Below are 22895 nucleotides of genomic sequence, written 5' to 3' on the forward strand. Positions count from 1 at the left end.
CTCACTCCCCTGGCCTTAAGAGGCACGTTAGCGACTGATGCTAGTGGCTGCTCTGTTAGCCTGGTTAGCGCTCCCGTCTCCCACGCTGGTTTGAGGACAGGACCCTCATGCGGTGACCCGGACACGAGTGGGGTTTGGGCGGGGTGAGTCTAACGGACATAGGTCAGTAAGAGTTGTGCTTGTTAACCCCACCCCCTGGCCTTAAGAGGCTTGTTAGCAACTGATGCTAATGGCTGCGGCCTCCACGCCGGTTTGAGTCCTGCTTAGAGCGGGTCGAGTAGGACCGATAGTGCCTTGACCCGGATGGGAGTGAGGTTTAGGGGGGTGAGTGTAAAGGACGTAGTCCAGTAAGAGCTGTGTGAGTAAACCCCACTCCCCTGGCCTTAAGAGGCATGCTAGTGACTGATGCTAGTAGCTGCGGCCTTCAGCATCCTTGTTAGCGTGCCTGCCTCCCATGCCAGAGATGCCGGTTCAAGTCCTGCTCAGAGCGGGTTGAGTAGGACCGGATAGTGCCTTGACCCAGATGGGAGTGAGGTTTAGGGGGTGAGTGTAATGGACGTATGCCAGTAAGAGCTGTGTGAGTAAACCTCACTCCTCAAGAGGCGTGTTAGTGACTGATGCTAATAGCTGCGGTCTTCAGCGTCCTTGTTAGCCTGTCCACCTCCCACGCCGGTTTGAGTCCTGCTTTGAGCGGGTCGAGTAGGACTGATGGTGCCGTGACCCGGATGGGAGTGAGGTTTAGGGGGGTGAGTGTTACAGACGTAGGCCAGTAAGAGCTGTGTGTGTAAACCCCACTCCCCTGGCCTTAAAAGGCACGCTAGTGACTGATGCTAGTAGCTGCGGCCTTCAGCATCCTTGTTAGCGCGTCCACCTTCCACGCCGGTTTGAGTCCTGCTTAGAGCGGGTCGAGTAGGACTGATGGTGCCGTGACCCGGATGGGAGTGAGGTTTAGGGGGGTGAGTGTAAAGGACATAGTCCAGTAAGAGCTGTGTGTGTAAACCCCACTCCCCTGGCCTTAAGAGGCACGCTAGTGACTGATGCTAGTAGCTGCGGCCTTCAGAATCCTTGTTAGCGCGTCCACCTTCCACGCCAGTTTGAGTCCTGCTTAGAGCGGGTCGAGTAGGATTGATGGTGCCGTGTCCCGGATGGGAGTGAGGTTTAGGGGGGTGAGTGTAAAGGACGTAGGCCAGTAAGAGCTGTGTCTGTAAACCCCACTCCCCTGGCCTTAAGAGGCACGCTAGCAAATTAGCTAATGGCTGCAGCCGGAGACGCCGATTCGAGTCCCGGTGCCACAGGGCGTGAGTTGTTTTGAGCTGTGGGGTTAGTTGTTTTACTAAGTAATTGCTGTATAAATATTAAATGCTACTAAAGATTGACCACATTGTGAGTCAAACAAATTTAGCAGAATTTAATCTTCACGTAAGAATGAATGAAATGAAATGAGAAATGTTTGTATATGCAAACCCCCTTTTGTAATAATGGTCTCGGACAACAATTCCTTCCTCATATAGCCTGTCGAAAAATAGTTCACTCACACTGACACTCGCCACTAAATGTGTCCAAACACGAACGGCTAGAATAGCAATGCCTCCGCTGAACTAAATCACTATTGCATTAATGTCAATTTCCTTTTTAAATTTCCTGTGTTTCAGACTTCAGTGTGGATTTGCATCGTCATCCATCAGCGTTTGGTTTTAAAAATTCATACATTTCTTCTCGCCCTGATGCTTGTTGTTTTTTTTTTCCCCCTGACAAAGCAAAGCTGTAATTGACTTCCTTTTGTGAATGAAGTAGCTCTCGGATGAGTCTCAGGCCTGAATAGACATCGTCTTTTATATTTCAAAGTAGAACGGAAAGTCAGACGGGGTTAACGCCATGAAAACTCTTTTTGAATTGTGCTGAATTTTTTTGTGCTGACACAAACACAGACCCTCAACACCAAACGCAGCGCTGACAGCGTGCCGACGCATATAAAGCATACACACTTGTGGATGTGTGTGTGTCTTGTGTTACCGCAAAGATGTGCAAAAGTAACGCACAATTTCCTGTGCGATTTAATTGTTGGATTAAGTGCAGTTTCATGTTGGCTTTGCCTCTGTCTGGATCCGGGCAGGAGAGGTTAATAAGCTTACACTGGAATTCGAGGAGTCTCCGAGGGGTCGTTGGCAAATTTGTCTTGTGTTTTTCTTATATGCTTTTTTTCTCCTTGGAATGCCAGCATTACAGCTCCAATCGGGGTAAGCTGTGCCGCTTTATTGAAGTTGTCCTATAGGCAAGGACAAATGAGACGGATAAAATTAATATCCCTAATTATATTTGAGTATGCTGGATTTCAGATGAAATGTAAAGCGTCTAATAGAAATGATTTTTTTAAAAGATCAAGTATTAATATTTCAAAATAAAACTATTAACATACATGAGAGAAATTTGCTAAAGCATGTTGGTAAACCAGCCAGGAAAATGAATTTACATTATTATGAAGATAGTTTTTCTCATGCATATTAATGTTATCACAACAGAATTTACTTTGTTGTTATTATAAAAAATAAAAAAAAAAATACATTTAACCCCTAATCATGGCTTAATCACGACTGATATTTAGATATTTAGATATTTACTGATATTATGGTTTTATTTGTTTATATATTTTTTTGGATGTTTGTGGACTTTTATATGTCAGACAAAAATTCCCTTTTTAGCATTCAATTTTTTTATGGCTATTAAAGCTCAATCACAGACGGCTGCGTGTGATGAGATTTTCTGAGATATATGGGCACAGAATGAAAATGATCTACAGTTTGTCAGATTAACGTGGCAGCGCTCGCAGAGTCTCTCTCTCTCTCTCTCTCTCCTGCAGGATGAGAGGTGAGTTTGCTGGCGTTCCCTTGGCCGGGCTCCAGCGCCCGAGCAGCAGGTCTGCAGTGATCAGAGAAGCCTGACTGGTCTCTGGCCCGTGACAAGTGTGTGAGAGAAGTAACATTCCTGTCTACACTCGTTCTGCTCAGTGTGACAGCCCATGAGATGCCTGAACCCAAATCCCAAATCCCAGCTTCTGCTGCCAGCACGCCCCACCTGTGCACCTGCAGGGATTTACAAAATCACAGCGTTTCAGATGCTGCCTCTGCCTTTTGTTTTTAATTCCTCCATTTGTTGTTGTTGTTGCTTTCTGGAGAGATAATTGGGAAGGAACGGGAAGAATGCTCCAAAATGAAACGTCTGCCGTGGCAGTGAGTTTGTAAGGATTATTAGCATTACATATTTCTTACAGGCTGTTAGACAGCTAAATTGTTTTTATTAAGACAAATATTTTCCTTTTTCATGCAGCAAATTCAAGTAAGCTTTATAGATAGCCAAGTGAATATTTAGTGACTATATAATGCATATTTCTCTGTAGATATACAAAATGATAATAGTATGATTTATATTACTAATAATAGTAATAATATTGCATTTATTTATTTTATTATTTAATAGTAGTAGTAGTAGTAGTACTACTAATAATCCTACTTATTATTAATCTAATTTATTATTATTATTACTACTACTACTACTACTACTACTATTATTATTATTAAAATGTTATATTAGTATTAATAATATTGTTTTTATTTATTTAGTAGTAGTAGTAGTAGTAGTAGTAGTAGTAGTAGTAGTAGTAGTAGTAGTAGTAGTAGTAGTAGTAGTAGTAATAATAATAAGATTTACTACTTCTAGATTATTATTTTTTATATTATATTATAAGATTATTATTGTGATTATTGTTACTACTACTACTACTACTACTACTACTACTAATAATAATAATAATGATAAAAATAATACATTTTAAATAATTTTTATAATAATAATTACTACTAATACAACTAATATAGTTGTAATAATAGTAATAATAATGATGATGATTACTGATACTACTACTACTATTACTACTACTAATACTACTACTACTAATAATAATAACAGTTATATAGCTTTTAATAATAATAATAATAATAATAATAATAATAATAATATTAATATGACTGAAGTGCCAAACAAGTAAAGGAAAATAATAAACTACTATTACTACTACTAATAATAATATGAATATGAATATGACTAAAGTGCCAAACAAGACAAAAAATATACTATTATATTATACTATTATATACTATATACTATTATTAATATTATTTGTTGTTGTAGTGGTAATATATTATTAGTATTATTAGTAGTAGTATTTAATGTTTTATTTACTCAAAGCAAAAGTTTACTCTCCTTTTCTGCTTAAATGGAAACAGGTGTGAGTGACGCTCCTGGAGTATTTCAAATGAAGTGTGAATGTTTGCTTAGTTGCTGTTCTCTATTTTGTTACAATAATTTTTCTTGCTTAGATTAAAGGTTCATCATTTGATAAAGTATACAAATGAGTAAACCAGCTGAAGCTGCATCGATCCTATTGCATTTTCCTCAAACCGTGGGTGTCTTTTTAGGTGAGTGGGCTGTAATTTACTCCGTACGGATATCCGAAACCAACAGTAAATGATAATTGAATGGTTGTTCCTGTTTAAAACATTCCAGCGTTTGGTGAGCTTGTAATTTGGGCATTATAAAGCGTCTGGTATACATGACTGAATCTGAGTAATTGCTGTTTGAGTGAAACTAGGCGCTGGTGGAGGGTGAAGGGCGTCAGAGGACGTGCGGTCGCACCACACAAGACAGTCGTTTCCCACACCACAGCTTTCTTTACCCATAATGCCTTTCTGCAGGCATTTCTGAAAGCTCTGGATCATGTGACCTTTAAAACCAAACCATGCGCAGACACCCAACAGACCCTCATGACCACTATAATTCAGAGGTCAGGCCAGGTCAAAGGTGACGGAATGCGGTAGAAAGTGCCCGCAGCTGTAGAGGAAGAGAGTGTTGATGGTTTAGTTGGTCGTATTTGTTAGGACCGAGTGAGACAAAGCAGGTGTTGACGGCGGAAACTCCGTCAGCGAGGCTCGTCTCCGGACACGGACAGATCTGACGACTCTAATTGAATTACAGGCCCTTTGTTCAGTTCCTGGGGTGCAACGCTTTTGTCTCCTTCACTCTCCTAAGAGGATGAATTTGCAGCTTGAGGATTTTGACCTCATTTTTTGAGACAGTGGAGGGCTTTTTTCATTACTGGGGTGCTCATGTAAAAGAGAGCTGGCTCGTTGCGGTATCCAAGACCCTCTTTAAAGTCAAGAATGAACCCGAAGTGGTTGAAGATGGGGCAGATGTAATGTAAAAGCAACAGTATAATATCCCATCATGCCTCTCTTGACACGGGAAGGGAAAATAGATCTCATTTACCTCCATAATCCCTTTGAAGAGTCACCGAGGGCAGTGCAGAATGACAGTTCACTGGGGAACCGCAGTGTCTAGTGGAAGTGCTGTTTAGTGAGGTGGAAGAGCTTAATGTTATTCATTTTAACGTTAAAATGCTTTTCTTTATCGCAACTAAAAGGAATATACACCCGAAAATAAAACCCCAAACTGTATGACTTTCTTTCCTCCACTAAACACAAGAGGAGAAATTTTGAATGCCGGGTTAAAAACGACCCAAGTTGGGTTGAAAATGGAGAAATCCAGCAATTGTGTTGTTTTAACCCAGCGATTGGGTTGTTTTGGGTTGTTTAACCCAGCAATTGTGTTGTTTTAACCCAGCGATTGGGTTGTTTTGACCCAGCGATTGTGTTGTTTTTCACCCAGCGATTGTGTTGTTTTAACCCAGCAATTGGGTTGTTTTGGGTTGTTTAACCCAGCAATTGAGTTGTTTTAACCCAGCTATTGGGTTGTTTTGGGTTGTTTTAACCCAGCGATTGGGTTGTTTTGGGTTGTTTAACCCAGCAATTGGGTTGTTTTAACCCAGCAATTGGGTTGTTTTAACCCAGCAATTGGGTTGTTTTGACCCAGCAATTGGGTTGTTTTGACCCAGCGATTGGGTTGTTTTAACCCAGCGATTGGGTTGTTTTAACCCAGCAATTGGGTTGTTTTGACCCAGCGATTTGGGTTGTTTTAACCCAGCGATTGGGTTGTTTTAACCCAGCAATTGGGTTGTTTTAACCCAGCGATTGGGTTGTTTTAACCCAGCAATTGGGTTGTTTTAACCCAGCAATTGGGTTGTTTTGACCCAGCAATTGGGTTGTTTTGACCCAGCGATTGGGTTGTTTTAACCCAGCGATTGGGTTGTTTTAACCCAGCAATTGGGTTGTTTTAACCCAGCGATTGTGTTGTTTTAACCCAGCAATTGGGTTGTTTTAACCCAGCAATTGGGTTGTTTTGACCCAGCAATTGGGTTGTTTTGACCCAGCGATTGGGTTGTTTTAACCCAGCGATTGGGTTGTTTTAACCCAGCAATTGGGTTGTTTTGACCCAGCGATTTGGGTTGTTTTAACCCAGCGATTGGGTTGTTTTAACCCAGCAATTGGGTTGTTTTAACCCAGCGATTGGGTTGTTTTGACCCAGCAATTGGGTTGTTTTAGCCCAATGATTGTGTTGTTTTAACCCAGCGATTGGGTTGTTTTGGGTTGTTTAACCCAGCAATTGAGTTGTTTTAACCCAGCTATTGGGTTGTTTTGACCCAGCAATTGGGTTGTTTTATCCCACCAGCGATTGGGTTGTTTTGGGTTGTTTTAACCCAGCGATTGGGTTGTTTTGGGTTGTTTAACCCAGCAATTGTGTTGTTTTAACCCAGCGATTGGGTTGTTTTAACCCAGCGATTAGGTTGTTTTAACCCAGCAATTGAGTTTTTTTAACCCAGCGATTGGTTTGTTTAACCCAGCAATTGTGTTGTTTTAACCCAGCAATTGTGTTGTTTTAACCCAGCAATTGGGTTGTTTTGACCCAGCAATTGTGTTTTTTTAACCCAGCGATTGGGTTGTTTTGACCCAGCAATTGTGTTTTTTTAACCCAGCGATTGGGTTGTTTTGACCCAGCGATTGTGTTTTTTTAACCCAGCGATTGGGTTGTTTTGACCCAGCAATTGTGTTTTTTTAACCCAGCGATTGGGATGTTTTGACCCAGCAATTGGGTTGTTTTAGCCCAATGATTGTGTTGTTTTAACCCAGCGATTGGGTTGTTTTGGGTTGTTTAACCCAGCAATTGTGTTGTTTTAACCCAGCGATTGGGTTGTTTTGACCCAGGAATTGGATTGTTTTAACCCACCAGCGATTGGGTTGTTTTAACCCAGCGATTGGGTTGTTTTGGGTTGTTTAACCCAGCAATTGTGTTGTTTTAACCCAGCGATTGGGTTGTTTTGACCCAGCAATTGGGTTGTTTTAACCCAACGATTGTGTTGTTTTAACCCAGCGATTGGGTTGTTTTGGGTTGTTTTGACCCAGCAATTGGGTTGTTTTGGGTTGTTTTAACTTTTAACCCAGCGATTGGGTTGTTTTGACCCAGCAATTGGTTTTTAAGCAAACATTTTTAACCCAACCGCTGGGTTAAAACAACCCATTCACTGGGTTAAAACAACACAATTGCTAGGTTTGTCCATTTTCAACCCAACTTTTTTTTTTTTTTTTAACCCAGCATTTTTTAGAGTGTATGAATCATATCTGAGAATCAAGAATCGGATCAGTTTGATTCAAGAATGAATCACTTTGCTAAATTCGGAACCACATACTAACATATTACACTTACTATTTTTACCATGTGTTTCAAGAAATGGTAAGAGTGGTATGCTAGTATGTGTTTTTTTTCCCAGTGAATCAGTGATTCATTCATGAGACGAACCGATCTGATTCTTGAGTTCAACTCAGTGACTTAATGAATCATCCTGTCGTCCAGATGATTAGCAAATAACTACAAAAATGTTGGTCTGTCCCAAGCGGCACACGTCCTGTAAAGTGAAGCCAAAGCACCTCGATCGTCCCCAGGTGGTTGATCCCAGTATAGCTCATAATAGTAACAGTATAGCCCCGCCCCTCTGTGTATTCTAATGGGATGTAAGACAAACTAAACAATCAAATTACACTTCAAATAAATTTTTTCCAAAGATGGTCTCTGACATTTTAGGCAGTTTTTATCACCCTGATGTTAGTTCAAGTGTTGTTTTTTTTAAATAAGTTTGGTTTTAGTTAGTTATTCGATGCTATAAGAACAGGGGTGTGACGTCATGATTGACAGCTGAGATTGACGGCTTCTCTGAGGGAAGTTGTCACTGAGGCACCGACTTTTTTTGGGAAGCTTTAGCTTTAATTTCTACATATCCATAACGTTTTATTTCACACAGGCATGAGTTGTTCTGCAGTAAACTGTACTTTTGTACTCTGAGAGCGTGGTCTTGATATCGCTCTCTACTGCGCAGACTCAGGTCCCAAATCAGTGCAAGATGTCAGTCAGCGCCATATTCGGACATTGGCGGCTTCAATTTTCTACAATAGAAGATAGTGAAGACGCCTCATCCATCTTTTTTTACAGTCTATGGTCTGTCCTCACACTAATGTTGTATGAAGCACTTTTTGTTTTCTTTATGAACCTTGATAGCTTTAGTCCTTGTTCGAAGTTGCATATTTTTTGAGTCGTTGCAATTCCATTGACTAATGCCAGATATTTAGCTTGCATCACTATTTATTTATTACCCTAATAATGATTGTCATTGTTGTTTTTCTATTATTCTAATTATTCTTAATTATTGTATTATAAAAACAACATTATTAAATAAATATCAAATGCATTTACTATTATTATCAATGTATTTATATTTTTATTTTTTTAATAATATCTATAATTAGAAAATAACTTGTATTAATGAATTATATTAAATATTGTCCATTTATTATAAAAAACATAATGGATAAATATTATTATTTGTATTATTATTGTGCTTTTGTTCCAGTGTTTAAAGCGAGGGTTGAGACAGTGGAGTTTGAATGTCTATACGTCCATGAATGTGCAGCAGTGTTTGCCTTTGACTGCAATGTAAATTCTGGTTAAACGTCTGTTTAATGCGTCTCAGAGGTGCAGTATTTGCACAGACGAGGAGTTTATCTTCTACTTTCGTGTCTTTGGATTCTTGCTCTGTTACTATTATAATATTCCATGTCCAAAAGAAAACAATGTAACATTAAACTGGGATGTCTGGTGCTTTCACTCAGTAAAATAACACGACTTTGTGCAATGAATCTTTCAGTGGAGCCAATAAAAACATAAACGCTTCTGTGGATTACATCAAATCCAATTTTAAATAAGACCACATGTTAACCGCTCGTGCCATTGTCAACAAGCTGATGTTTACCTGCTTTACATGGGAGTGCTTATTTATTTACTGGTCAGTTGGTTTTGTTGGTTATAGAGTGTGTATGCGTTTGAGAGAGACTGTGTTTTACGTCGGGATTGTCACATTGTTCTGTTGTCATTTGCAATCGTAGTGATTGGGTTTTCAGCGTTTTCTAGTTTTTTTTGGCCTTCAAAATCCAATTTTATCCTGCAATGTATCACTCCGCTAGCACTCTGACGTGTCTTTCACTCTTTCTCGTGTCTTCACACTCTTTGATGTGAGTGGTTGATGAAGCTCTGGCGGGCCGCCCCTCCTCCTCGTATGTCAGGTGTTAGTCAACAGCATGTCTCTCACACCCTCCACGTGTCTCGTTCATTCATACACACGTTGGTTGTTGTCTTTAAAATTATCGATTTTTTTTCTCTCTCTGTTCAATTGCATTTTCAGTTTCAAAGCCGAGATTCTGCCTCGGCTGGAAGCTGTGCACTGCAGACTGGATAGTAAAGATTATGACATCTCAGAAATTCAGTTTGATCTTTTTATTTATGATTTTATTCGTTTGAGGTAGAGCTCCTACTTTGGAATAATCCTCACTTGGCCTTAAAATCTGTGGACTAAAGCTAAAAACTTTTTTTAAAAATTGGTAAATAACTTTTTATTTTATTTTGAAACACTTGTTGACATCTGTCTTTAAATGTGCTATATAAATAAATTGTACTTATTTGCTTATTAATAATTTTTTAATTTGATTTTGACTGCGGTTCAATGTCAGAATTTTCCATTTGAACATTTTCCCCAATAAATATTTTAGATTTGTTACATATGGATAGATGCTGATAATTGGTTTGACAAATATTTATTTATGTGTGCCACTCTAAAAATGCTGGGTTAAAAACAACCCAAGTTGGGTTGAAAATGGACTAACCCAGCGATTGGGTTGTTTTAACCCTAGTGAATGGGTCGTTTTAACCCAGCGTTTGGGTTAAATGTTTGCTTGAAACAACCCAATTGCTGGGTTAGTCCATTTTCAACCCAACTTGGGTTGTTTTTAACCCATCATTTTTTAGAGTGTATGTATTTATTTATTTATTATATTAACCAATATTAACACAATTCTACTCATTTTTTACATTGTATACTAGATTGAATAGAACTTATTCAACATTAATGATTTTTTTTATATTATTATTATTATTATTATTATTATTTAATTATGATTTTGATCCATCCATACATACATACATTCATCTATCTCTCTCTCCATCCATCCATCTATCTCTCTCCATCCATTATCAATCAATCCATCATCCCTCTGACTCCATCCATCCATCATCCCCCTCTCTATCTCATCCATCCATCCATCCATCCATCCATCCATCCATCCATCCATCCATCCATCCATCCATCCGTCCATCCATCCAGTCACCCGTCCATCCATCCACTTTACATCCATCTCTCTCTCTCCATCCATCCATCAATCCATCATCTCTCTCTCTCCATCCATCCATCCACCATCCCCCTCTCTCAATCCATCCGCCATCCCCCTCTCTCTATCCCATCCACCCATCCCATCCGCAGTTCTTTGAGCGTTCATAATAACCAGATCTATTGTGGTCTATCAAAGGAATATTATATAAATAATGTAACCATTATATTGGTTTTTGAAGGAATTATTGTTTATGAATTGTAGAGAACTACTCTAGGGCCTCTTGTTGTCTCTCGTCCTTGCAGAAATAAATCTAGTTGTTTGAAGACCATCTTTTTGTACAGTTTGGTTTAGAAGAGGGGGAACGAACGAGAACGAGTGCGAGAGAGATGGGAAATGAATCCAGCTCCACTTAAGAGCTTCATTCACCCAGTCCTTGAAACCCCGGGCCTCACAAGGACTTGGAATCGATAAAAAACAAGCACCCAAATGAGCAAAAAAACGACCCCTTCTTTCGGTTTCTCCCGCTATAGTCATTTCCCCATTCTCTTTGCCCCCTTTGTGATCGATGAAAGAAAAATTGGGCTATGATCAAACCCGTCAGTCTTCCGGCCCTCACCGCAGCGCACGGGCTACAACTCCACGGCAGGTTAATTAATAGATGGATAGGCAGACGCCGCTACCCTGGCATCATTTGAGCGACAGAGAGACGGAGGGGGGAAGGTAATATTTATCTAAATTCCAATTACCCTCATCTGCGCTGTTTGATGTTGTCACGGGGTCAGCTCTCAGCAGGCTGAGCAAGCACTCTGCATTTCAAACACTCAAGTGCTCCGCGAGGGCCCCTCCGCCTATAGGGAAAAAAAGAAGTACACATCTTAAGCGCGCCCTCCTGAAAGCCATTTAAGTCCTCCGTGGATTTTTTTAGGTAGGCAGAAAAGTGCACCTGATTACTCGGCAGCGCTCGCCCAGTCTGAATGCTGCTGGTGTTTTTGTAGACCATCGTCCCCATTCACCGAGTGAGAGATCTGTGGGATTTCAGGATCATTTTGGCTAACAGACCCCAGAACAATCAATGCTACGGCTGTTCGGTCTTCTAATCCAGTGTAAAAGTTTCTCCACTTTCCCATTTTCCACCCCTGCATTAGTGTTGAATGGATGAAAGCTGTAGTTAGGCATACAGAGTGCTTGGCATGACGCTTGTTTCGTTTCTGGCAGAAGATAATTTTCCCTCTTGATGTTTAAAATAAGACTTCTTTAGCTGACTATGACATATTTAATCTAGTGATACACCAATCTGTCAATTCATAACTGGCCATTTTGAAATGATTGGCATAGCTAACACTGGAGCGATCAAAGCTAGTGTAACCATTGTGAACGCCACCTTTTTGGTTTTCGGATGGTTTTTAGGGATTTTTGAATTCGTATTGAGCTTTATGCTTTTTTAAAATCTTATTTTAACCATTTTTTGTCCTATGTTTCCTATACATTTTATCCTATTTATGTTATATAAATATATATAGTCCTTTATTGTCTCCAGTTGTCCTTTTTTTGGAAAGACGCATACATTTACCTTGAAAAAAGCTTTGCAGAAAATATAGTTTTGCCAGAATCGGATAAAATTAGATTAAACATTAAAGGGTTAGTTCACCCAAAAATGAAAATTAGCCCATGATTTACTCACCCTCAAATCATGGAGCACGTTATTTGATGGGCAGATGCATTTTTTTATGGACTTCAAAAACAGAGCAACTATTATTGCAATTCTAATACTTGGATTAGCCTGGAATTTTGTAATATAAGAAGAATGTCATATACACCTAGGATGACTTGAGGGTGAGTAAATCATGGGCTAATTTTCATTTTTGGGGGAACTATCCCTTTAAACAAGTGAAGTTACATAAAGGACCACAATGGAAACAAGTTTTGCTTAAACTTTATTGTGCTACCCTTGACAAATAAGTGTATTTTCACTATTATGTTGTCTAATAAATCAAATAAAATCAAAATCAAGATAAATTATTTCCTTAATTTCACGACAAGTATGCAATTAATCACGATTAATCGCACAAAAGAGTAAGATTAATCGTGACTAAAAAGTAATCTCTCTCTCTATCTCTCTCTCTATCTCTCTCTCTATATATATATATACGCACGCATGCACGCACGCACACACACACACACATATATATATATATATATATGCATACATTTATAGGCTACGTGTTATTATGTGTACCTCATATCGATTGACCATTAATTAAAATGCATTATATTTTATTAGATTAGATTTAAGATGGTAAGATTTTATGAAGTTTATAAACAAATTAAATGCACTCAGATGCTGCTAGAATTTTGTCTCAGCCTGATTTGATTCACACAGTCAGCAGGTGTTTCTCAATGTCAAGGATCCTTCCTCTGTAGGACTAATCCTTCCAAGTCACTTCCTTCAGAGGCTAGGCGAGACTCCTCTTTAGCATTCGGAGAACATGTAAATGGAACAGGCTTGCAAGTGCGCGTCAGCCTCATTACGTCAGTGAAAAGGTCCGTTAGCCATCAATAACGTCATTTGTATAATATCAATACGGTTGTAATTTGTACTGGCATTTAAAAGTTAATAATAATAATAATAATAATAATTAATTACATTTATATAGCGCTTTTCTAGGCACTAACTCAAAGCGCTTTTACATAGAAGGGGGGAATCTCCTCAACCACCACCAACTGTCACCAAAAGTTAAACTTTACTTATATTTACTACGGTTATAACAAATGTTTGGTAACGTTACACTTGAAAGCATATTGCCCCGTTAACGCTCCGACTCCGCCAACGTCCGATATTTTGTATTTTTTGAACAAGATAGCAAAGCTGCGCGCATAGGATTGTGGGTGATTTGAGAACGCTAAGTGCGCAAAGTCTACTCGTATGCATCCTTTCCTGTATATGGCATATTTTTCGAACGAAGGACTCAGACCTTGGTTGAAATTCCGAGGATCCTCGACATTGGAACAGTCCTTCGACGGCTGTCGATGACGTAGCATCCTCGGAATTCTGGCTTCCGAGGATCCTTCCTTGACATTGAGAAACGCCTAGCATCTTGATTTTTTTTTTGTCTCACAGATGGTTTGACCAACGTAGCTGTTCCATAAACGAAGCTCAAGTCTCTGCTTTCTGTCAGATTGTCGGCGTATTTTTAAGTCGTCTTTATACCAGACAGTGAGCAACCTGTGTTGTTTAAGCCAGTCCTAAATTTAGGCCACTTTGTGTTTTTCTATTTCATAAATGAGAACTTGTATGACTTTAACATTTTGGGAAAAGTGTTGTATATAGGTTGACATGAGGGGGGAGTAAACGATGTCAGACTTTTTATTTTTGGGTGAAATGTCCCTGTGTCAGAGTTTATAAAAACAGTGAAAGATGCACGTCATTCCTGTTTTTGCAGTGAACCACTTTGGAGTCTACGTCGCGGATTGATCCGATTCCACAGGGGCATTGCAAATGCAGATGGTTGGCATTAAACCGATTGGTTTAAACAACGCAGAGCGAGGGAACTCTGTATCCGAAGGCTGCGAAACGCGACACTACAGCTGGTGGCGCATGAATTGATGAATCGCAGACAGAGTCCGTCATGTTTCGAGGCCTTCTGTCCTGCTGCCCGGGGAGACGTGGGCTCTGACTTGGCCGGCAGAATGTGACACCCAATATGGCAGCCTTCGACTAATTGATGCCACCTTGTCAACCCTAATTACTGCAACTGCTGCAATGAGGAGGCAGCTAATTAACAGACTAACGATGTTTGTCACTTCAGACCGACCCAGATATTTAGGAGACGGCCCAAGACCGCTGCCAGTGCATCTGCTTCGGGTGTTTTTTTCTGCCTCGCACCTTCTTTTCGTCAATTTGATTCCTCCTTGCTGGTTCCCAAATGGCATTTCGTACCTTTTCTGTGGGAATTTAGTTTACTTACAGCCTCATTTCAATCTCCTATCACATTGCCGTCAGAATTGATTAGGGCCGAGGCGCGTGCTGACGTTTCGCAAGCGCTGTGAGCGGCTAGGGAAGTAGGTGAGCTCTCCGACTTTAAATGCGGTTGTCAGGCGCTCTGTGTTTTTTCCCTTCAGTCGTCACTTCAAAGATGTTTTGAATTTGACATATTTAGAGCTCGCTTTTTACCCAGCAAGCTCAACTACACTAATTATCAGTGTGAGGAAACAGAGGAGTCGCTAATGATGAGGCAGCGGGGGTTCGAGTGTGTGTGTGTGTGTGTGTGTGTTGTTAAAATGTAATTGATTTTTATCGCACATCTGATCAGATGCTGTAATCTGCGTTCGCTCGAATTTCTGCGTTCGTTTTCTAGGTCAGCTGGAGAATTCTGCATTCATGTGGAAAATTATAATGCTGCGTGTGTCAGTAATAATCGGAGATGTGCAAGTGATATGCCACCAACCTGAAACGCTGTAAGCAGTAAAATCACAGTAAAATACCTGTAATTTAAAGTGCCCTTATGCTTTCTTGGCTATTATTTTTCATGTAGCGTGTAATATAGCTGTTTGGGAATGGTCTGCAAAGTTTCAAAGATCAAAGGTCACGATACATTTAGGTTTTCCAAAAGAAAACACCAATTCCGAGCTGTCTGAAATTAATCGTCAGTGATCCCAGTCTTAGTATTTGTTTTTAACAAATTTGCATAATGTCAGCCTATGGTCTTCAATAAACAAAGTTTATTTTGTAGTTGTAGCTGAGGCCTGGAAGAGTTTGTGAGGTCGAAATGTTGAGAAGCTGTTTTCTGCCCTGTGAAAGTCCACTTTGCATGCATTTCCAAAGGATCTTTACTCAAAGTAGTAAGAATGACAGACAATCTGCATTAAGAGACACAGTTTTAGGTAATAGTGCAGCCCACGGCTGATTTACAGTAGTATTTCAGTAAGACAGTAATAACGTGGGTTAGCTACACAATATGAAACACGATAAACACATTGTAGAGCACAGTGTCTTCTCGACATGATGCTATCCAGTATCCGCTGCAGTGTTTAAAGTTTCCCTGGTGTCTGTGGATGGGCAATATGCTAATGTTTCGTTGTGACGCTACAACGAAACGGCTTGCGATTCGTTTGGAAAATGATTCATTTAATTGACTCAGAGTCGACTCTTACTTTAGAGAGACAGTAACTTTATGTACGCTGCACTTTCAGATTTAAAACTTTGCAGGATGTTTTCATTCACCTAGAGCTATGTTACACACTACATGAAAGGTCATTTTCAGAAATCCATAATTTAAAGCTCTTTTAAAGTCAAATGCAATGAAAACACAGTTTGAAATGTTCAATGAGGAAAGGTATGAGGGGTTTAGGAATGTTGTAATTTGTTGATGAAAGATTACAATTGAAGACTTATTGTCTTGTGGTACTGTGCACTGATGGATCGATCACAATAAGACCTGGAATGTCCATTACGAAAGTAAAGAAGGTCCGTTTTAAATCGATGTAGAGTTAACCTCAAACTTTCGTTTTCTTTTCAGATTCGAGTGGATGGTATACCGCCGCCTTCTGAGAACGCCCTGCTGTACGAGACCGCCACCGTCGTGGAGGGAAGCCCGATTCTGCGCGACATGGTGTTCAGTCCAGATTATCAGTTCATCTATCTGCTGAGTGACAAGCAGGTGAGATTCATTTGGGAATTATTCTGAATGTGAGCGATTCTGATAAGATGAGGTGACTAGAACCAGGACGGACTGTCTCTCAAAATAAAGAATTTATGTGGAGAGTGAATATTAAAAAATAAGGTCAAAATCAGCCAAAACAAAGATTTATTTAAATATATATATATATATATATATATACTACCATTTAAAAGGATGCATTAAAGTGATCAAAAGTAGGAGTAAAGATATTTATAATACTACTAAATATTTCCATTTTAAATAAATGCTATTCTTTTGAACTTTCAATTCATCAAAGAATTCTGAAAAAAAAAATTCTGAATGGAAAAGATTAAAAATGGATGAAAAAAAAGGAAATGTTTATTGAGCAGCAAATCCTCATATTAGAGTGATTTCTGAAGGATCATGTGACTCTGAAGACTGGAGTAATGATGCTGAAAATACAGCTTTGATCACACGAATAAATTACATTTTAAAATATATTTGAATTGAGAAAAGTCATTTTAAATAGTTTTTACTGTGTACTTTTAAAGTAAATACAGTTTTGGTGAGACACTTCATTAAAAAAACCCTTTTGAACGGTAGTGTATACTGATGTGTTCACCGATATATTGTGTATGATTTATTAATCATCTCTTTGAGGTTTAAAAGAGACGAAAAAGTTTCGGTTACACTTTATTTCGATAGTCCACTTTAAACATTCTACTAACTATAAGTAACTTTGCAACTACATGTCAACTAACTGTCATTAGAGTGTTAGTTGACTGTCAGTAGACTGGTAGGTTATGGTTAGGTGTTAGGGTCCGGGTTAGTAGAATAAGTTGAGTTGTAGTTGCCAAGTTACGTATAGTCAGTAGAATGTCTGTTGGGGGACCAACAAAATAAAGTTTTAGTAAATATTAAGCAGACAGTCTACAAATACTCTAATGACAGTTAGTTGACATGTAGTTGCAAAGTTACTTATAGTTAGTAGAATGTTTAAAGTGGACTATCAAAATAAAGTGTTTCCCAAGTTTCTAAATTAATAATAAAGAGAATCATTACAAATAATATGATCAGCATAACAATTTCAATGAAAAGCTGAATTAAAAATTAAGATACAAAAGAGTTCACATGATCAGTGTTGCTCATTTACTTCATATTGGTGGAGTGTCTAATATGAAATATCTCTTAATGTAATTTTTTTTTTAGAGTTTAAAAGCGTGTTCACACTTGGCATGCTTGGTTGGATTAAAACGAACCCTGGTGAGATTGCCTTGAAGTGTGAACGCTGCCATCCTAAAAATGCTGACTCAGTCCGCCTCTAAACAAACTCTGATGAGCTTCAAATTAAATATGAACGCAACACGGACCAACGACATGTAAATGAACCCAAAACAGGATGTGATGTCACAAGTAGCGACCCTAAAAAGGACAGAATGCTCACTCAAACCTGTTTTTTCTCGTCATAGTCGTGATGTTGCCCATCACAGTCGGTACAGGCGTCAGAACCGCAGCAGATCTTGGTTTGTGTGTGTGTGACGGAGGGATTCCTGCCGCTGTTTTGACTCCTTTACACATTTGATAAGCTCTTCATGAGTTCTCAGCTGGTCAAAATACCATCATATGTAGCTACACACACACACAACGAGCGCATTTATCCCAGCACACAGCATTGTTTTGGATCTTCAGTAGTTTATATATATAATAAGTTCCATCACGATGATAAGTTGATATATACGTAATATATAGCAGTTTTGGAATTTATTCCTATGCCTTTAGCTTCGGTGTTTAAAATGCCAATGTGAACACTAAGCAGACCAGGACTAATTTTTTTTTGTTTTTTGGTCCAGACCAAACAAACCAAGCAAACCGAACTACAGTAGTGTGAACACACCCTAAATGTAAATTTGGGTCTCAGGCTGTTCTGTATGCCACTATTGTTCTTCATTTTTATCTCTTATCGTTTGCTGTTAATTTATTTAATAAAGCCAGCAAAAACATTTGCGTCGAGGACAGAATAAAGGGCACGTTTGTGAGGAGGGAGTGGGCGCGCACCGCTTTTGTCTTAAGACCCGAACCGGAATCTCGGATATGTTGTTTTAACATCTGCGAGACAGGAAAACAGAATATGAAACGCCGGTTCACGACTCTGAATGGGAGCCCCAGCTGCTTGGCCCTAATAAGAAATAGTGGGGAAGTATTTCCATCCAGAGCCTTCCCATAATGCTCCATTATACAGCCGGAGGAGAGGAAGGATACATCGAAGTTCCTCAGCAGCTGAACAGACGCACAGACACTCTTGTACAGTACAGCTGTAGCTCTTTCTTCGTTTTCTTCTCTTTCTCTGCTCAGTCTCTCTTTTCAATGCTCATTTCTTCTTCTTGCAAAAAGAAATTTGTTGTCTTTGTGCATTTTTTGAAAGACAGCATTTTTTTGTGTGTGTGCGTTTCCTTGAGAAAGTCTTAGTTGAAGTGACGCACAGAAAACATAACTGTCTTTGAGAGCTCAGCGAAGCTTCAGTCCTCAGCACGGGGATATTTTTAAATCCTTATCAGTGCGATTCAGAAAAATAACGATAAAATGTGCCTGTGCTCTAGGCTTCGTGAAGCGGTGTAGGCAGGAATTAGCCATGCAGATAGCGGTATTAATTTCACCAGCGCTACGCTTCAGCAGCTCAGTGATGTGATGACATCATCTCTATAGATATAGATATAGATAGATGGGTGTTTCTTCAACTACTTCTTTCAACTACTCAGTTTTTAAATTAAAATAACAGATTTTCACTTTTTATTTATTTTTTATTACTTTTTATGGTAACCCTTTACAATAAGGTCCCAATCAGTAACGTTACTTACTTGCACTAACTAACAGTAAATAACAGCAATCAATACATTTGTTACAGTATTTATTAATCTCTGTTAATGATAGATTATAATACAACTTGACATTGTTAATCAGGTCCATTAAAAAAAAAAAAAAATTTTATGTGTAGGATTTATTGTTTTATGATTGTCCCAGACACAGACTGTCATAAAGTGTGAAAAAATATTTATTGTGTGAAAACAAATTAGCATTATATATATATATAAAAAAAAAAAAAAAAAAAAAAAAATATATATATATATAAAAAAAAAATATATATATATATATATATATATAATTAAATACACAATAAATATTATTATACACACATTATTAAAAATTACATGAATAAAGAAGAAACCAAACCATTATTATTGTATTTTGCCTTATTTCCAGTCAATATTAATATTACATATTATATTTTTTCATGATTTGACTGGCACTTTTATGAATTAATAATAATAATAATAGAGTCGGTGATTTAAATAAAATGTAATTTAAATGAAATGACCATTTAACAAAATGGTCAGAAAAATGCATATTTCATCTTTTGACACCTTCATCATTAATGCTAGATTATGTTAATACAGAAAGGAAACGAACTAGTGTGAAATAAAGTGTTTTATTTTCTTTTTAAGTCTTATATTTAGTTTGTATTTCCACCGCATGAAAGTAAGATCTTACGGATTTATGAATGAACCGATCGTTTTAAAATCGTCCTGGTCTACTGACATTCGTTATGACATTTGCCTTAAACATTACAATGCTCATCATAACTCTAAGTAAATCCACTTCAGCAGATAATTACTCTTCGAAAGCGATGCCATAGAAATGTACAGAGCTACCGCAAAAACTGAAGTTCAAAGACAGGATTGTAAAGATGGCTGCGCTCTTGTTTCTCTGGCGCATACGGTCTATAGTGGAAGAAACACCCATATGCATTAGCACAAGGCATCGGCTGCAGTGTTGTCGCTCCGTTCAGCTTCAGAGTCGCTTCCGTTCAGAGTTTCAGGGAGGCACTGGAAACACGAGTGTGGAACTAGATTAATAGCATCTCCCTCTTTCACCGTCACACTCCCACAAAAGACTCACTCATGTGTTAAAGCTCCGCCGTTGAACTCCAGACATCGATATTTGGGTTAAGAACTGAAGGGATGTTCTTCACGCTAAAGCTTCAGACGGCCCTGAATTGATTGATCAGGCCTCGTCCTGATTAAAAGCTTTTCTTTATGCTGAGATCATAAACAGATAGATTGGCCGTATTAATCTGAAAACACAAGAAGAGGCTGAACTGGGCTTTACTTGAAGAGATTGAGCGTTCACGACTTGGTCTAAATGTTTGCTTCTAATCGTGTGGTGTCAATGATGCTACTTATGAGAGGGAAAAGCAATTGTTTTTAATTGGCACACATCTCCTGATCCTCTGTGCAGCAAATGCATGAAATCAGTTGATCTTTAAAAGTAGAGCTTGTTTTTTGGCATCATGGTTCCATGAAGAACCTTTAACATCCATTGACTTTGCACAAAAGGTTCTTTTATAGCGGGGGGAAAGTTCTATCGATTATTAATCACTGATTACCTGAGGAACATTTCTCCACCAATCAGAACCTCTGTGTAGATACACACTGCCCTGTGCGCTTCATGAAATCCAAAATGTGAATGAATCGCCAAGAGTCAATAATTCATGGCCTACACTGACCGCTGGAGTGTCTGGATTTGAATATTTCATTTGCGGCAGGTGCACAGATAGGTGAGAGATTTTATTTGCTCACAAAATGGCCCGCTGCCACTCCGAGCCCTCCGATGTGTGTCAGTAAAAGGTCTGTGAATGCCAAGTTTTCAGAGCGGTGTCATTATTTACCGTCCTGCTCTTCCAATTGCACTGGTAATGCAGCCATTTCATTGGCGAGAAACAGAGAGAGAAAGAGATATGAAGCCTTTCATTTATCTAACATTCTACTCATCCATCAAACACTGACAGACCTCGGCGTTCCTGACAATATACTGAGCATGCACAAAAATCACTTTCCTTTGTATGTGTATGTGTATGTGTATGTGTACTGTATGTAAATGTATATATAAAATATTGAACACACACACGCATAGTTATTCAGCAAGAATATATTAATATGATAAAAATTTTAAAAAGACATTTATATTACTAAAGATTTTCATTTCAAATAAATGCTGTTCTATTAATTGATCATATTAATACACCTAAACTTTCTAATCAGAGAGTCCTGAAAAAATGCATCATGGTGTCTATGAAAATATTAAGTAGCACTGTTTTCAAAATTGATAATAATAAGAAATGTTTCTTGAGCAGCAAATCAGCATATTAGAAGATTTCTGAAGACTGCAGAGTAATTGACAGCTGAAACCATAAATTACATATTAAATAATATTTTAAATGTGTGTGTATGTATATGTATATGTATGTATGTGTGTATGTATGTGTGTGTATGTATATATGTATATATATATATATGTATATATATGTATAAATGTGTATAATATAATATAAGGGCTGTGCGATATTGAAGAAAAATGCGATATGCAATACCTTGTTAAGTAATGCGATATTCGATATGCGATACGATATTGCTTTTATAATATATTTTTAACAAATATTTAAAATTGACATGAATTTGGTTTCTTTCCCCAACTGATATTGTTAACTTAAAGCATAATCGACTGTGTTTACATGAATACTCGGCAAGACCGCCATTTTGACATAACTGTGTGTATTTGACAGTTCGAGTAACAAGGCACAAAACAGAACTGAAGGGATCACACGCTTTCAGAAAGGCGGCTTGTGCGCACATTTGGGTGTGTGTGTCAGACAGCAGACGGTGCAAGACTGCAAGGAGTTGTTTTGTGCAAGTTATTGAGTTTAATGACTCTTTTAAACGTCAAATAAGTCACAAAAGTAACAGTCGGGTGCCCAGTCTATTCTCTGCTATATGCATCGCCCTAAAACGCACACTTTTCACAATGTTGATGAAGCCTATTAAAATCATTCAGATATTGCGTGTCGTTGCGATATGCATATTGCGATATGTGCATTTGCGATATTCATTTTTATGTTATGATTTTTCTAAATGATTGCTAAATGATTTCCAGGTTTATATTTCTTTTTTGATATAATATTTGTGATATAATGTGATTATTATATTTGAATATGCAACAGTGTGTTTTTTGCAATCTAGTTTTTGTGTTTTTTTCACTGTAAGGCCAGGGACAGGAAGTAAATAAGGTCAATGTCTGGACTGGATTATAAAACTGCATTTATGCATAGCTATGTGGTGGAATAAATTAACATGGGCCAGTAGACTACACCTCACCCACCCGTCCTAACTTACTAACACACACACACACACACACACACACACACACACACACACACACACACACACACACACACACACACACACACACACACACACACACACACACACACACACACACACACACACACACACACACACACACAAACGTTTGTTTTTGTGAAATGTGAGGACATTCCATAGGCGTAATGGTTTTTATACTGTACAAACCGTATTTTCTATCCCCTTACACTGCCCCTGCCCCTAAACCTACCCATCACAGGAAACTGTGCAGTTCACTTTCTGTGAAAAAAAACTTGTTCTGTGTGATTTATAAGCATTTTGAAAAGTGAGGACATGGGGAACGTCCTCATATTTCACCCTCTTTTTGTAATACCTATGTCATACCC

The 22895-nt window shown here is 38.5% G+C and overlaps 1 protein-coding gene across 1 annotated transcript in view; it reads left to right on the forward strand.

Annotated features, from left to right (window-relative positions):
- Window positions 1-22895, forward strand: part of plxna3 (plexin A3) — a 242170-nt gene that overhangs the window by 78725 nt on the left and 140550 nt on the right. Inside the window, exon 4 of the mRNA XM_079827990.1 lies at window positions 16175-16315. Within this exon, the coding sequence (XP_079684116.1) occupies window positions 16175-16315 (141 nt within the window). The remainder of the gene's footprint in view (window positions 1-16174; window positions 16316-22895) is intronic.

Source organism: Gobio gobio (assembly GCF_949357685.1).
Source record: "Gobio gobio genome assembly, chromosome: 10".
NCBI classification, from domain to species: domain Eukaryota; kingdom Metazoa; phylum Chordata; class Actinopteri; order Cypriniformes; family Gobionidae; genus Gobio; species Gobio gobio.